We start from the raw sequence: 15,301 nt of genomic DNA, 5'->3' as shown, positions 1-15,301 counted from the left end.
GCGTCATCGCTTAGCACTGAGAGTGGCTCCTGTGTCCATGAGAGCCATTACCTGCACTCTGTGCATCATCGCTTAGCACTGAGAGTGGCTCCTGTGTCCATGAGTGCCATTACCTGCACTCTTTGTGTCATCGCTTAGCACTGAGAGTGGCTCCTGTGTCCATGAGAGCCATTACCTGCACTCTTTGTATCATCGCTTAGCATTGAGAGTGGCTCCTGTGTCCATGAGTGCCATTACCTGCACTCTGTGCATCATCGCTTAGCACTGAGAGTGGCTCCTGTGTCCATGAGAGCCATTACCTGCACTCTGTGCATCATCGCTTAGCATTGAGAGTGGCTCCTGTGTCCATGAGTGCCATTACCTGCACTCTTTGTGTCATTGGTCAGCACTGAGAGTGACTTCTGTGTCTGTGAGAGCCATTACCTGCACTCTTCGTATCATCGCTTAGCACTGAGAGTGGCTCCTGTGTCCATGAGTGCCATTACCTGCACTCTTTGTATCATCGCTTAGCATTGAGAGTGGCTCCTGTGTCCATGAGTGCCATTACCTGCACTCTTTGTGTCATCGCTTAGCATTGAGAGTGGCTCCTGTGTCCACGAGTGCCATTACCTGCACTCTGTGCATCATCGCTTAGCACTGAGAGTGGCTCCTGCATCCATGAGTGCCATTACCTGCACTCTTTGTATCATCGCTTAGCATTTAGAGTGGCTCCTGTGTCCATGAGAGCCATTACCTGCACTCTGTGCATCATCGCTTAGCACTGAGAGTGGCTCCTGTGTCCATGAGTGCCATTACCTGCACTCTTTGTATCATCGCTTAGCATTTAGAGTGGCTCCTGTGTCCATGAGAGCCATTACCTGCACTCTGTGCATCATCGCTTAGCACTGAGAGTGGCTCCTGTGTCCATGAGAGCCATTACCTGCACTCTGTGCATCATCGCTTAGCATTGAGAGTGGCTCCTGTGTCCATGAGTGCCATTACCTGCACTCTGTGCATCATCGCTTAGCACTGAGAGTGGCTCCTGTGTCCATGAGTGCCATTACCTGCACTCTTTGTGTCATCGCTTAGCACTGAGAGTGGCTCCTGTGTCCATGAGTGCCATTACCTGCACTCTGTGCATCATTGCTTAGCATTGAGAGTGGCTCCTGTGTCCATGAGTGCCATTACCTGCACTCTTTGTGTCATTGGTCAGCACTGAGAGTGACTTCTGTGTCTGTGAGAGCCATTACCTGCACTCTTCGTATCATCGCTTAGCACTGAGAGTGGCTCCTGTGTCCATGAGTGCCATTACCTGCACTCTGTGCATCATCGCTTAGCACTGAGAGTGACTCCTGTGTCCATGAGTGCCATTACCTGCACTCTGTGCATCATCACTTAGCACTGAGAGTGGCTCCTGTGTCCATGAGAGCCATTACCTGCACTCTGTGCATCATCGCTTAGCATTGAGAGTGGCTCCTGTGTCCATGAGTGCCATTACCTGCACTCTGTGCATCATCGCTTAGCACTGAGAGTGGCTCCTGTGTCCATGAGTGCCATTAAATGCACTCTTTGTGTCATCGCTTAGCACTGAGAGTGGCTCCTGTGTCCATGAGTGCCATTACCTGCACTCTGTGCATCATCGCTTATCATTGAGAGTGGCTCCTGTGTCCATGAGTGCCATTACCTGCACTCTTTGTGTCATTGGTCAGCACTGAGAGTGACTTCTGTGTCTGTGAGAGCCATTACCTGCACTCTTCGTATCATCGCTTAGCACTGAGAGTGGCTCCTGTGTCCATGAGTGCCATTACCTGCACTCTTTGTATCATCGCTTAGCATTTAGAGTGGCTCCTGTGTCCATGAGAGCCATTACCTGCACTCTGTGCATCATCGCTTAGCACTGAGAGTGGCTCCTGTGTCCATGAGTGCCATTACCTGCACTCTGTGCATCATCGCTTAGCACTGAGAGTGGCTCCTGTGTCCATGAGAGCCATTACCTGCACTCTGTGCATCATCGCTTAGCACTGAGAGTGGCTCCTGTGTCCATGAGTGCCATTACCTGCACTCTTTGTGTCATCGCTTAGCACTGAGAGTGGCTCCTGTGTCCATGAGAGCCATTACCTGCACTCTTTGTATCATCGCTGAGCATTGAGAGTGGCTTCTGTGTCCATGAGTGCCATTACCTGCACTCTGTGCATCATCGCTTAGCACTGAGAGTGGCTCCTGTGTCCATGAGAGCCATTACCTGCACTCTGTGCATCATCGCTTAGCATTGAGAGTGGCTCCTGTGTCCATGAGTGCCATTACCTGCACTCTTTGTGTCATTGGTCAGCACTGAGAGTGACTTCTGTGTCTGTGAGAGCCATTACCTGCACTCTTCGTATCATCGCTTAGCACTGAGAGTGGCTCCTGTGTCCATGAGTGCCATTACCTGCACTCTTTGTATCATTGCTTAGCATTGAGAGTGGCTCCTGTGTCCATGAGTGCCATTACCTGCACTCTTTGTGTCATCGCTTAGCATTGAGAGTGGCTCCTGTGTCCATGAGTGCCATTACCTGCACTCTGTGCATCATCGCTTAGCACTGAGAGTGGCTCCTGCATCCATGAGTGCCATTACCTGCACTCTTTGTATAATCGCTTAGCATTTAGAGTGGCTCCTGTGTCCATGAGAGCCATTACCTGCACTCTGTGCATCATCGCTTAGCACTGAGAGTGGCTCCTGTGTCCATGAGTGCCATTACCTGCACTCTTTGTATCATCGCTTAGCATTTAGAGTGGCTCCTGTGTCCATGAGAGCCATTACCTGCACTCTGTGCATCATCGCTTAGCACTGAGAGTGGCTCCTGTGTCCATGAGAGCCATTACCTGCACTCTGTGCATCATCGCTTAGCATTGAGAGTGGCTCCTGTGTCCATGAGTGCCATTACCTGCACTCTGTGCATCATCGCTTAGCACTGAGAGTGGCTCCTGTGTCCATGAGTGCCATTACCTGCACTCTTTGTGTCATCGCTTAGCACTGAGAGTGGCTCCTGTGTCCATGAGTGCCATTACCTGCACTCTGTGCATCATCGCTTAGCATTGAGAGTGGCTCCTGTGTCCATGAGTGCCATTACCTGCACTCTTTGTGTCATTGGTCAGCACTGAGAGTGACTTCTGTGTCTGTGAGAGCCATACCTGCACTCTTCGTATCATCGCTTAGCACTGAGAGTGGCTCCTGTGTCCATGAGTGCCATTACCTGCACTCTGTGCATCATCGCTTAGCACTGAGAGTGACTCCTGTGTCCATGAGTGCCATTACCTGCACTCTGTGCATCATCACTTAGCACTGAGAGTGGCTCCTGTGTCCATGAGAGCCATTACCTGCACTCTGTGCATCATCGCTTAGCATTGAGAGTGGCTCCTGTGTCCATGAGTGCCATTACCTGCACTCTGTGCATCATCGCTTAGCACTGAGAGTGGCTCCTGTGTCCATGAGTGCCATTACCTGCACTCTTTGTGTCATCGCTTAGCACTGAGAGTGGCTCCTGTGTCCATGAGTACCATTACCTGCACTCTGTGCATCATCGCTTAGCACTGAGAGTGGCTCCTGTGTCCATGAGTGCCATTACCTGCACTCTTTGTGTCATCGCTTAGCACTGAGAGTGGCTCCTGTGTCCATGAGTGCCATTACCTGCACTCTTTGTGTCATTGGTCAGCACTGAGAGTGACTTCTGTGTCTGTGAGAGCCATTACCTGCACTCTTCGTATCATCGCTTAGCACTGAGAGTGGCTCCTGTGTCCATGAGAGCCATTACCTGCACTCTGTGCATCATCGCTTAGCACTGAGAGTGACTCCTGTGTCCATGAGTGCCATTACCTGCACTCTGTGCATCATCACTTAGCACTGAGAGTGGCTCCTGTGTCCATGAGAGCCATTACCTGCACTCTTCGTATCATCGCTTAGCACTGAGAGTGGCTCCTGCGTCCATGAGAGCCATTACCTGCACTCTGTGCATCATCGCTTAGCACTGAGAGTGGCTCCTGTGTCCATGAGAGCCATTACCTGCACTCTGTGCATCATCGCTTAGCATTGAGAGTGGCTCCTGTGTCCATGAGAGCCATTACCTGCACTCTTTGTATCATCGCTTAGCATTGAGAGTGGCTCCTGTGTCCATGAGAGCCATTACCTGCAGTCTTTGTGTCATCGCTTAACATTGAGAGTGGCTCCTGTGTCCATGAGAGCCATTACCTGCACTCTTTGTATCATCGCTTAGCATTGAGAGTGGCTCCTGTGTCCATGAGTGCCATTACCTGCACTCTGTGCATCATCACTTAGCACTGAGAGTGGCTCCTGTGTCCATGAGAGCCATTACCTGCACTCCTTGTGTCATCGCTTAACATTGAGAGTGGCTCCTGTGTCCATGAGAGCCATTACCTGCACTCTGTGCATCATCGCTTAGCACTGAGAGTGGCTCCTGTGTCCATGAGAGCCATTACCTGCACTCTGTGCATCATCGCTTAGCATTGAGAGTGGCTCCTGTGTCCATGAGAGCCATTACCTGCACTCTTTGTATCATCGCTTAGCATTGAGAGTGGCTCCTGTGTCCATGAGTGCCATTACCTGCACTCTGTGCATCATCGCTTAGCACTGAGAGTGACTTCTGTGTCTGTGAGAGCCATTAGCTTGATTCGTTGTCTGATCACTGAGCTCTTTGGGTGAGTTTGCACCATTGACATGACATGTACGTCCCATTTTCCAATTGATTTCCAGTTTCTCTCATCTACCTTGTGGCCTCAAGTTGTGACGTGAACCTCTTCTTTTGACATGTTTGCCAGCAGATTGGCAGACCATTGCAAAGTGATTGAGTTTCCCACAAGTGAAGCTTCTTTCCCCCTGAGCTGGGTACCATCCACCATGAGGCCCCTTCCCACCGCTGCCACCACTGGTGGGCTGTTGCTTACCTTTGGTCACTCTGTGTTGTTGCGTTGATTGGCTTTGCTCAATATGTTCTAGTCATTAACCTGTAAGGTAGCAACAGCGTCCTCCATCTGCATAAACATAGCCCATGAGAGGTCCAGAGGATGTTAAAGTTCCAGAATGTTCCAGAATGTTCTTCACAAGCATTCTCACCACTCGCACAGTGAACAGTTTGAAGCTCTGCAGGCCTGAGAGGTCTAAGCTGGCCACCGCTGCTCATGAATTGTAGCCATGCGCGGTGGAATGTCTCACGCGGTTGGGAGGTGTTGACCGGTGTCAGGCCAACCCTCTGAGGGATAAAGACAAGGGCCACTGGAAATATGTGGTTGTGCAGCTGCGGCGATTTTCACATCATTATAGATTTACCTCATTTGCCACATAATCCATCATCTGCCGCATAGTCTTCAGATTTGAACAAAACATACATTTGTTTCTAGCTCAAACGGTTCAAAAGTTGCTAAAAATGCAGTGACACGTGTTGCCGCGCACTGAAAGGCCCTTTGTAGAGCTGGACTGGTCACCTTTTTGTTGCTTATTGCTATATTTGGGTGTTAAACCGGTACTAATGAGGTGCACCCAATGCCCAGACAGTGTTACTAAGTTTAAAAATGCTGAAATAAAAAAGCAATATGAATACAAAATGTGGCGCATTTTGCCATATAATTTTCTCATTGTTGCTGCAAAATTCACTTAACTCTGTCGCACAATCTGGCCCTCTGCTGCCACATAATTTTAGTGGCCCTGCGTGAGACTCAAAGTAGCTAGGTAATTCTTGGGAAGTCCGCCTATGATTGTCCTTGGAGCCCTGAGAGCCGGACCGAAGCCAAGTACATTGAAGTCACGCACAAAATCGTTAATATACGCACAGGAAAGTAATACTATAGGAAAAGAATGACATTTATTCACTGTAAGGTTCGTTGGAGGAACAAAATGAAATCTCGCCTCCAGAAAGCTACTTTCCTGCGCATTGATTCAATTATGCGGCTGGTGCCCAGGAAATAGTGCTGTTTCATGCGTCTCATGAATGTAGACAAGGGGTGGCGCGTGCCTGGTCTGCGTAATGGGGTCCGAAGTTCAGCTTCGCTTTTACTTATTCGGTTCCTGTTCACGCATGCGCAGCAGTGTCCAGAAACAGTGGAGTAATGAAACTTGAGGGGGTCCCCCTGAAAATACATATAGGGGCCTCCAACTGACGTCACTGAGGAGCTCTCAGGCCAGGGTACTGTGCTGATGGGGCATCCTGGAGCTCGGGGCACCCCGCACCATGGGGGATGAGGGAACCTTTGTTACGCCACTGCCCAGAAGTTCCTTGACCATTCCATAGCTCTCAGTTCCTTATGGCCAGGGCTGCTGGCTCCAGCTGGTTCTTAAGCAGGGTCTCAGGATGCAGGGCCGTGGGGCTCCTCCTCCTCAGGTCACGGCAACATCAGTCAGGGGCGTAGCTTACTCTGTAAGACTGGGGGGGGTGAGCTTCAGATTTTGCAACAATCAGGTGGGCATTATCCAAGGAAGAGGCAGACCTGCCAAGTTTCCCAGGCCCATGCCTGATGTGCTGCTCTACTCCAAGATTTTTATTGGAATTCTGGGACTTGTGGTCTTGTTTAGCCCATTATAAAACATGACTTCAAGTCCCAGAATTCAAAGGAAAAACCCTGGACTGGAGCAGCACAATCCGCATGGACCTGAGAAACATGGCAGCTATGAGAGCGCATGAGAGGAGTTTAAGGGGCAGCGGAGAGGGAGTGGACTGCAGATCAGTAGGGGACTAACTAAGAGAAAACACAATATTTTGTAAATTAAACAAAAAAAATTCAAGACTTTTAACAAAGAGAGAGGGAGTGAGTGTGTGTGCATTTTTGTGTGTGTATATGTAAAACTCCCACATGAAATCCGACAGATACTTCAACTGAAAGTATTTGTACCCAAATATTTTTCAAAAATACATTTATTGGGGGGTATAACACCCCAAACACCCCCCTGCCACTCCCTTGAAGCTACGATCCTGAACATCGGGGGCATATTTATGAGCCCCTTTGTGTCGCTTTTGCACAATGGAACCTGGTGCAAGTGCGATGCAAAAGAAAAATTAGAGTTACGAAGCCATGCACGTCCACCCTGGGTGGCTCTCGAGTAATGTAACCGGGCACAAATCACTGTGTTGCATTACTCTGTGCCATGGAGGAGTTTCCGTGGGTGTTCTGTGTTTGTTCCCATGCAACATCCATGGATTTTGACGCATTCCCACATTTACGAGAACAGGTGAACCTGGGAATGCTGCAAAAAGATATGCTTTCCTCAGTGAGGCACAACGAAGCAAAATATCTGTATTTCTCCTCATTTTTTCCTCTTTTCATGTGAGGAAAATGCCTCAGGGGATTGTTTTTGACAAGGAAGGTGTGCCTTCCTGCAGAAAAACAATCCTGCATGCACCCAGGCACCCTGGCTTCTTGCCTATTGTGCCTGCGTTGCTGGTAGGGAGCCCATTGTGCGCCAGCGCAGGGTAAAGGACAGGAATGCACCATATTGCCCTAAAGCCTGACGCATGTTCCTGCCCTTTCCCGACGTACAGTGCAGCAAGGTGACCTGCTGCACCGTGTGACTTGGCCATGCATATGGACCCGGGATTTCGGCCTCAGACTTCAGGGAGGCCAAATTGCTGCTCCTGATGCAATCGTTTGTCAGGGCGGGGGCAGGCAGTTGCATTGAAGTGGATAAAATCACCATTAACTAGGAACAATCCCACCTGCTGCAGGAGCGGCCACGCGGCCCAGAGTGACCCCGGAAACACGGATGTGCATTAGTTACTGTGCCACAGAGTGCCTGGTCTCGGCTCCAGTGGGGAGTGACGTATCAGGGAGCGCGCACTCCCAGGATGGAATGAATGAATGAATCCATTTATTGGATGTAATTAATTAAAATCATGAAAGCACACATGAAAATCCTGCTACAAGTTAAAAACACCATGAGAGTGCCGAGGCTTGCTGCAGATAAGTTTGCGGACTTCCAAGGAGTAAGGAGAGGACCTCCGCATACTAGGCTGTCACAAGAGGGGTGGAAATGTGTCAGTGAGTACCAAGGAAAGCGCCAAGAAGACTGAAAGCCCTGTAGAAGGAAGAGGACTCTTCATATTCACCTGAACAGTCATGTCCCTCAGATCTTCCTTAGTAAGACACTAAAAAAAAAATAGGAGGAATACTGATCAAAGCAGACTCTAAATTTGTTTACAAATATTTTCAAAGGGTCTTGCAACCGACATAAATTACACTATAACATTTTTAAACACTCAATAAGTGAAAGGTTCACAAGTGCTATTTGAATACAAAGGGGGTGGGATTGTGAATCATGGGACATTGAAACTCTTCTTGAACTAAAAGTGAATTATGACAGTAAAAATCTATGTAGAATGACAGTTGGGTGCAGATCATTGCAGAACAGGATTCTGTCACAGCTATGAATCCAAATTATAAGGAGACCTCAGAAGTGGATGCATAATCATTATTGCTTGCCCTGAACAAGCTGCTGCTGGACACTTGGGACCTGATTCACAAAGGTAAACTTAGAACTGAAGTCTAACTTTTGACGTAAAGTCTAAGTTTACACCTAAAGTCTAACTTCACACCTGAAGTCTAACTTTAGACCTGAAGTCTAAGTTTAAAACTGAGTTCTATGTTTAGACCTAAAGTCTAACTTTACACCTAAAGCCCAACTTTACACCTAAAGTCTAAGTTTAGACCTGACATCTAACTTCAGACCTAAAGTCTAACTTTACACCTAAAGTCTAACTTTAGACCTGAAGTCTACATTTAGACCTGAAGTCTAACTTTAGACCACAAGTCTAACTTTAGACCTGATGTCTAGCTTTAAACCTGAAGTCTAAGTTAGACCTGAAGTCTAAGTTTAGACATCAGGCCTAAACTTAGACTTTAGGTCTAAACTTAGATTTCAGGTCTAAGATCACCTTTGTGAATCGGGTCCTTGAGTCACAACTTATAATATGAATACTGCACTCACATTTTGATCTATTGCTGGTTGGGGGTTGTCACATTGTATATTTACTTTTGTGTTTCTTCATCTGTTCCCCTCCAGGTGACTCCTTGCTGAAACATAGCGGCATGAGATTCACCACCAAAGACCTGGACAACGACCACTCAGAGAATAACTGTGCATCCTTCTACCACGGCGCCTGGTGGTACCGCAACTGTCACACATCCAATCTGAACGGGCAGTATCTCAAGGGGCACCACACCTCCTATGCCGACGGCATCGAGTGGTCCTCCTGGACCGGCTGGCAGTATTCACTCAAGTTTACGGAGATGAAGATCAGGCCTGTCAAGGAAGAGAAGTGACAGCTTTTCTTCGGAGTGTGTCATCGCTTCTCAGTGTCTTGCCAACAGTGTTGCTCATTGTACAGCTCTACTCCTGAATGTGGAGGGGTTTAAAGGACAAGGAGCGTGGGGGGCCCTCTTTCTTTCAGTGCCTGTAGGCAGCAAGACTCACCTTGGTTGGAAGAGGGGGAGACAGAGGTCTCATAAACCTCCACAGAGTAAACCTGTACTCTTGAATTTCCTGAATGGAACCTACCTGAACAGCACAGGCTCTAGGATGATGTGGGTTCGAGTCCATCTTGACCACAAGGAACAAACCAGTCTGACAACCTTTTGAGAATAAAGGCAAAGGGTTCCATTTCACAAGACTTACCCATGAGTCGGAAGAGTAACTTTTAAAAAGACCCTATCAAAAGACTTCCATTTTGCCATGAAAGGATTCCCCAATCAGTTCTCTTTAGGGATGCCCCATCCAGGAGACAGACCTATTGTGATATCAGAGGTGCCAAAACACTAGTAATAGATCAATGAAAACCCTAAAATGTCAACCTTTCTCATCCCTTGTAGATCCAATCCAAGACCTTCTGAGAGGCCCAAATGCATCTATGAAAATGTGGGACAAACTCCTTCAATGCCAATACCATCTTGTGAGAAACCCACGGTAAAGCCTCCCCAGAGCACAACTCCCCTCTCAGACCGGCCCATTCTTAGGGTATCAGAGATATGAGGCGTCTTCTTTCACTGGGCTATCCCTGAGTCAGGGACATCAACTCTCTGCTCAAAATGGCCAAACCCTAAATCCACTTGAGAGATTTTTTCTCCAGATCAGCTCACCCTGAAGACACCCAGGTTCTCAAATCCATTTTGTGATGGGCGCTTTATGAAGTCATCAAGATATGAGCTCATGTCTCGGACTGCACATCAAAAGAACTTCAGAGATAATTCACTTTTGCAATTGCAATTGATGGTGACTCCTTCCAGTGATTAACTCATGCGGACGTCAGAGATATCAGTTCTCTCCTGTGATAGGGTCAATCTAAAATCCTTCATGTCACCTTTATTCAGGAATTAACCTATTCCGCTACTTTGAGAAATGTCAACTTTCTTCTGTGTTTGGTTCACCCTGAATCCACCTGGAATGGTAAACCGCTCTAAAATTAAGCTATTGGAAAGTAATCGAATGTGGCAGCGCAGTGTGTCATTGATCCATCTAAGCTGCCAACTCACTTCTGCGATACATTCTTTCTGAGACTTTCAAAGGCTTCTTCAGAGTGCAACCAACTTGAAATACACAGAGAAGCTCATTTTCACCCCAAATTTCAGTTTAGGTGTGGGGGCATCAGTGATGGGTTAGGCTTTTACCCAGGCATCTTTGGTTCTGCTTCTCTCTGTGATACGTGGATGCATCACGAGTTAAAGAGCCACAAAGACTTCCCCCTCTTCTTGTGAACTGATCTACAAAGTTGGTTCATTGTTCAGACTGGACACCATACACTGGTCATCTGTGGTCCGCTTAGGGACTAGTCACTTCTCAATGGCCTGCCCTCATCACCTGGCAGGCCAGGCTGAGGAGTAGAACTGAGACAATTCCCAGCGGGCCGGTGCTTCTGATAGGTTGGTACAACAACAACACAGCATGATATGCGTCGGACTCTTCTCTGAAGGCCGGGTCCTGCTGGAGCAGTTAGTGACATGTCAGACAATGGAATTGACATGCAAGACAATGGAAGCGACATGCAATCAAGACAGCGCGTTGGGCTCTTGCAATGCAGGAGCACAGTCCCATGGTGCAGGAGTGCTCGCGTCAGCACAAGGTGCGGTAAGGACTGAGCCTTTAAGCGACACCCAGTGAAAATGGTGAATTACTACAAAAGGCCTGAAAATTGCCTTCATTTTGGCTGTTCAGGCTGGAATATTACAACTGGAGCAGGGTCACGACTGATTTACATATGGCTGGGTCCAAACTGAGATGTCATGGTGGGCAAAAACTATGAACTAGAATGCGGCCTGAGGGATCGCCAGTGGCTGAGATTAATTCAAGCATTCCATCCATCACCTTTTTTGTTTCATTTTAAAGGCGGGAGCTCGCTGTGGCTGGCAAAACGCCATCTTTCTTCTGTTGGATTTGAATTTGTGTACAAACAACTGATCCACATAATAGTACATTTATGCCATAGTTCCCAGAAGTAAGGAAATATTACCCATCTCCTCCCACAGGCCCCACCTGCCCTCCTCTTCCAACGCCTACTGCAGGGTAGTACTCCAGAATGAGGTCACAAGCTAACAATTGGTTCGCAAAGCACATTTTGTTGAGAACCCCTTAATTTTCAGCTTCAGAAATTACAAGCAAATGCTCAGAGTAATTACATATACACAAAGCACATCATCACTCAAACTCTGACTTTGCCATTCATGGACACTCAACTATAATCAACAATTGCATATACATATTGCTGTGTTTGTGCTCAGTGGTGTGATACAGATGACATGCTTTCAGAGTGACGACCCTCAGTGAATGATGTATACCAAACAACCTCAACGACAAGTCGAGTCCACAAATGGAAAATAGAGTCCATTAAACGTGCAGGTAAAGATACCTCCCTGGGATGGTACACTGCCTCCCGTAGTCTTTTATTCCTCTTTCTTACCTCAGAATCAAGGTAGAGCCTTCAGGCATGCTCATATTCTATAAGAAATGCTGACACACTGCTCCCTGGAAAATGCCTCAGAACAGATTGCACTAGCCCTCCACTAAAGCACAGCTGTGTTGCACCAACACAACTGCACTAGGCCAGTGGTTCCCAACCTTTTGACTTCTGTGGACCCCCACTTTACCATTACTGGACCCCGGGAACCCCCACTGAATCATTATTGGAATCCAGGCACCCCCCACTAAGTAATTACTGAAAGCTGGGGACCTAATCTGTTACAATCATTACACTTTCTAAGCAGTCGCAGACCCCCTGAGGGGGCTTCGCAGACCCTCACGGGTCCCTGGACCATAGGTTGGGAACCACTGCACTAGGCCATTCCTTGCGAACAAGGGCCTTTCCTCATCTACCCTTGACTTCTTTCCACCGGGCCATGTCTTCTGCTCACCAGACCTCCATCCCCATCCCCACCACACCTGCAATTGGTTTAACACGTTCTGCATCCTCTCCATCAGGTCCTCCCTTCCCTCCCCCAGGCTCTGCGTTCCCTCCTCTCCACCAGCCCCTGCCTTCTCCCCACCGGGTGCTAATTCTTCTCCTCCCGACCCTACCTACTCGCCACCATCTCCTGCCTCCTTTCCACCAGAGTCTACATCTTTGCCACCATGTCCTTCCTTCTCTCCACCAGGCCCTACCACCTCTCTGTAAAGGTCTTGGCTTCTTTCCACCAGGGGCCGTCTCATACAAAGTGCCCCAGGGGTGCAACGGGCATGTGCACCTGCTCTGCGCGCCCCCTGGGCACTTTGGTATGACAGAAAGGGCCGCAGACGCTTGTACGGCCATTTCTGCAATACAGATAGCGCTGGTGCACATTTAGTACCGGCGCTATCATTGGAGGGCATTCATTCACGCAAGGGAATCACTTTGCCTCTGCGCTTGTGCCATATTACTGATGTGGGTAAACATGCCTTTAGAAGGTACACACATTTATGGCTGCCCTGGGAGAAAGGTATTCAATACAATACGGAGCGCTCTCCTTGTTTGTGCCAGGGACACCTTTCGAAAGGTGCACGGCCACAAACAAGGAGAGTGCGCAGTATTCTGTAATATGGCCCCAGGCCTTGCTTTCTCTCACCAGGCCCTGATTTCGGTCTGATTCCTGTTTACTCCCTGTACATCTGGAGCACCTCTTTCTGGACTCCCCATCTTCATCAAGTCCTCCCCTTCTGCACCCACCCCGCCTTCCCTCCACGAAGCTCTGCCTCCTCTTCACTTGGCTTTCCTTATGTTTTCCCGACTGCAACTCCACTCCACCAGGCGTGGTTAAATGTCAACCATTCATGTGTCCTCTGCACCAGCTCCGCCTCCTTCCTACAAGGTCCTATCCCATCTCCACCAGCCTCTGCCTCCTCTCCACTGGGTTCTCCCTCCTGTCCACCTGACCCTCCGTCCTCTCCACCATGTCTTACCTCCTCTTCACCAGGAACTACCTCTTCTCCTCAATTTCCTGCTTCCTCCCCACTGGGTCCTATCTCCTCTCCAACAGACCTTGCCTCCGTCACCCGTGTCCTGCCTTGTTTCCACCACATCTTACCTCCTTTTGACCACATTCTTATCTCCCTCCAACAGGTCCTATCTCCTCTTTAGAAGGCTGTACTTCTTTCCACAAAGTCTTACTTCCTCTTCAGTTGGTTGTACCTCCTCTTCACCAGACCCTGTCTCTTTCACCATATTCCATCTTCTCTTGACCAGGACCTGCCTATTCTCCACTATCTCCTGCCTATTCTCCACCATCTCCTGCCTATTCTCCACCAGGTCCTGCCTCCTCTCCACCAGGTCCTGTCTCCTCTCCACCCGGCCCTGTCTCTCCTCCACCAGGTCCTGCCTTCTCTCCACCAGGTCCTGCCTCCTCTCCACCAGGACTTGCCTCCTCTCCACCAGGCCCTGCCTCCTCTCCCACAGGACCTGCCTCCTCTCCCCACCAGGTCCTTCCTCCCTCCTCTCCACCAGGTCCTTCCTCCTCTCCGCCAGGCCCTGTCTCTTCTCCACCAGGTTCTGCCTCCTCTCCACCTGGTCCTGTCTCTTCTCCACCAGGTTCTGCCTCCTCTCCACTAGGTCCTGCCTCCTCTCCACCAGGACCTGCCTTCTCTCCACCAGGTCCTGTCTCTTTTCCACCAGGTCCTGCCTCCTCTCCACCAGGTCCTGTCTCTTCTCCACCAGGTCCTGCCTCCTCTCCACCAGGACCTGCCTCCTCTCCACCAGGTCCTGTCTCCTCTCCACCAGGCCCTTCCTCCTCTCCACCAGGTCCTGTCTCTTCTCCACCAGGTCCTGCCTCTTGTCCACCAGGTCCTGTCTCTTCTCCACCAGGCGCTACCTCCTCTCCACCAGGTCCTGCCTCCTTTCCACCAGCTCCTTCCTCCTCTCCACCAGGTTCTTCCTCCACTCCACCAGGTCCTACCTCTTTTCCGCCAGACCCTTCTGTCCCAGCCCCTGCTTTATATCCACTGGTGCTACTGCTTCTTCACCAGGACCTACCTCCTCTTCACAAGACCCGGTCTCCTCTCCACCAGCCCCTGTGTTCTCTCCACAAGGTCCTGCCTTCTCTCCACTAGCCCCTGAGTTCTCTCCACCAGGCCCTGTCTCTTCTCCACCAGGTCCTGCCTCCTCTCCACCTAGTCCTGTCTCTTCTCCACCAGGTCCTGCCTCCTTTCCACCAGGTCCTGCCTCCTCTGCACCAGGTCCTGTCTCCTCTCCACCAAGTCCTACCTCTTTTCCGCCAGGCCCTGCCTCTTCTGTCCCAGCCCCTGCTTTATATCCACTGGTGCTACTGCTTCTTCACCAGGACCTACCTCCTCTTCACAAGACCCGGTCTCCTCTCCACCAGCCCCTGCGTTCTCTCCACAAGGTCCTGCCTTCTCGTCTTCAGGCCCTGCTTCCCCTCCACCAGGTCCTGCCTCTGCCATTCTGACTCCTATCTACCAGACCTCCCTTATCCACAACTTCTACCGTGGCTCTTTCCCTTCACAACCATTCTCTCTACCACACTAAATTCCACCACCTCTTCCCCGGACCTTGCAGTAAAGTTCTCTAGTTCTTGTTTGGAAGTCAGAATAATGCAAGATGCTGGGGGGAGTGTCTCCCAGTGGCCATGATAACACTGCACATGGCATGTGCCCATTGAGGGAAGGGCAAGACTTCAACCACCATGTGAGAGACGGTGCAGTAAGACAGAACTGCAAGCAACTTAAGCAGAAATGGGCATATGAGGGCAGAAGCCATTCCTATGGGAGTTGTATTAACACACAAATTTAACAATTCTATATATACATCCATAAATTCATAAATGACTTTGAAAATGTGCCAGACTGGTGGGGAGGATAAGGAGAGAGACC

General features: G+C 49.4%; 2 protein-coding genes across 2 annotated transcripts in view; one reads left to right on the top strand and one right to left on the bottom strand.

The window, feature by feature from the left end:
* FIBCD1 (fibrinogen C domain containing 1) overlaps positions 1-11,869 on the top strand; it is a 498,989-nt gene extending 487,120 nt beyond the window's left edge. Inside the window, exon 8 of the mRNA XM_069237071.1 lies at positions 9,020-11,869. Coding sequence (XP_069093172.1) covers positions 9,020-9,279 — 260 coding nt within the window. The 3' untranslated portion in view covers positions 9,280-11,869. The remainder of the gene's footprint in view (positions 1-9,019) is intronic.
* A 1,672-nt stretch (positions 11,870-13,541) lies between these two features.
* LOC138301464 (putative golgin subfamily A member 6-like protein 3) lies at positions 13,542-14,872 on the bottom strand. Its single transcript, XM_069241974.1, has 2 exons — positions 14,759-14,872; positions 13,542-14,279 (listed from the first exon to the last, which is right to left on the bottom strand). The coding sequence occupies exons 1-2, from the start codon at positions 14,870-14,872 to the stop codon at positions 13,542-13,544; spliced, it is 852 nt and encodes a 283-aa protein (XP_069098075.1).
* Positions 14,873-15,301: the final 429 nt, after the last annotated feature.

This window comes from Pleurodeles waltl, chromosome 6 (assembly GCF_031143425.1).
Source record: "Pleurodeles waltl isolate 20211129_DDA chromosome 6, aPleWal1.hap1.20221129, whole genome shotgun sequence".
Lineage (NCBI taxonomy): Eukaryota > Metazoa > Chordata > Amphibia > Caudata > Salamandridae > Pleurodeles > Pleurodeles waltl.
The sequence above is the reverse complement of the archived record's forward strand: the minus strand, read 5'-3'. Positions and strand labels throughout refer to the sequence as shown.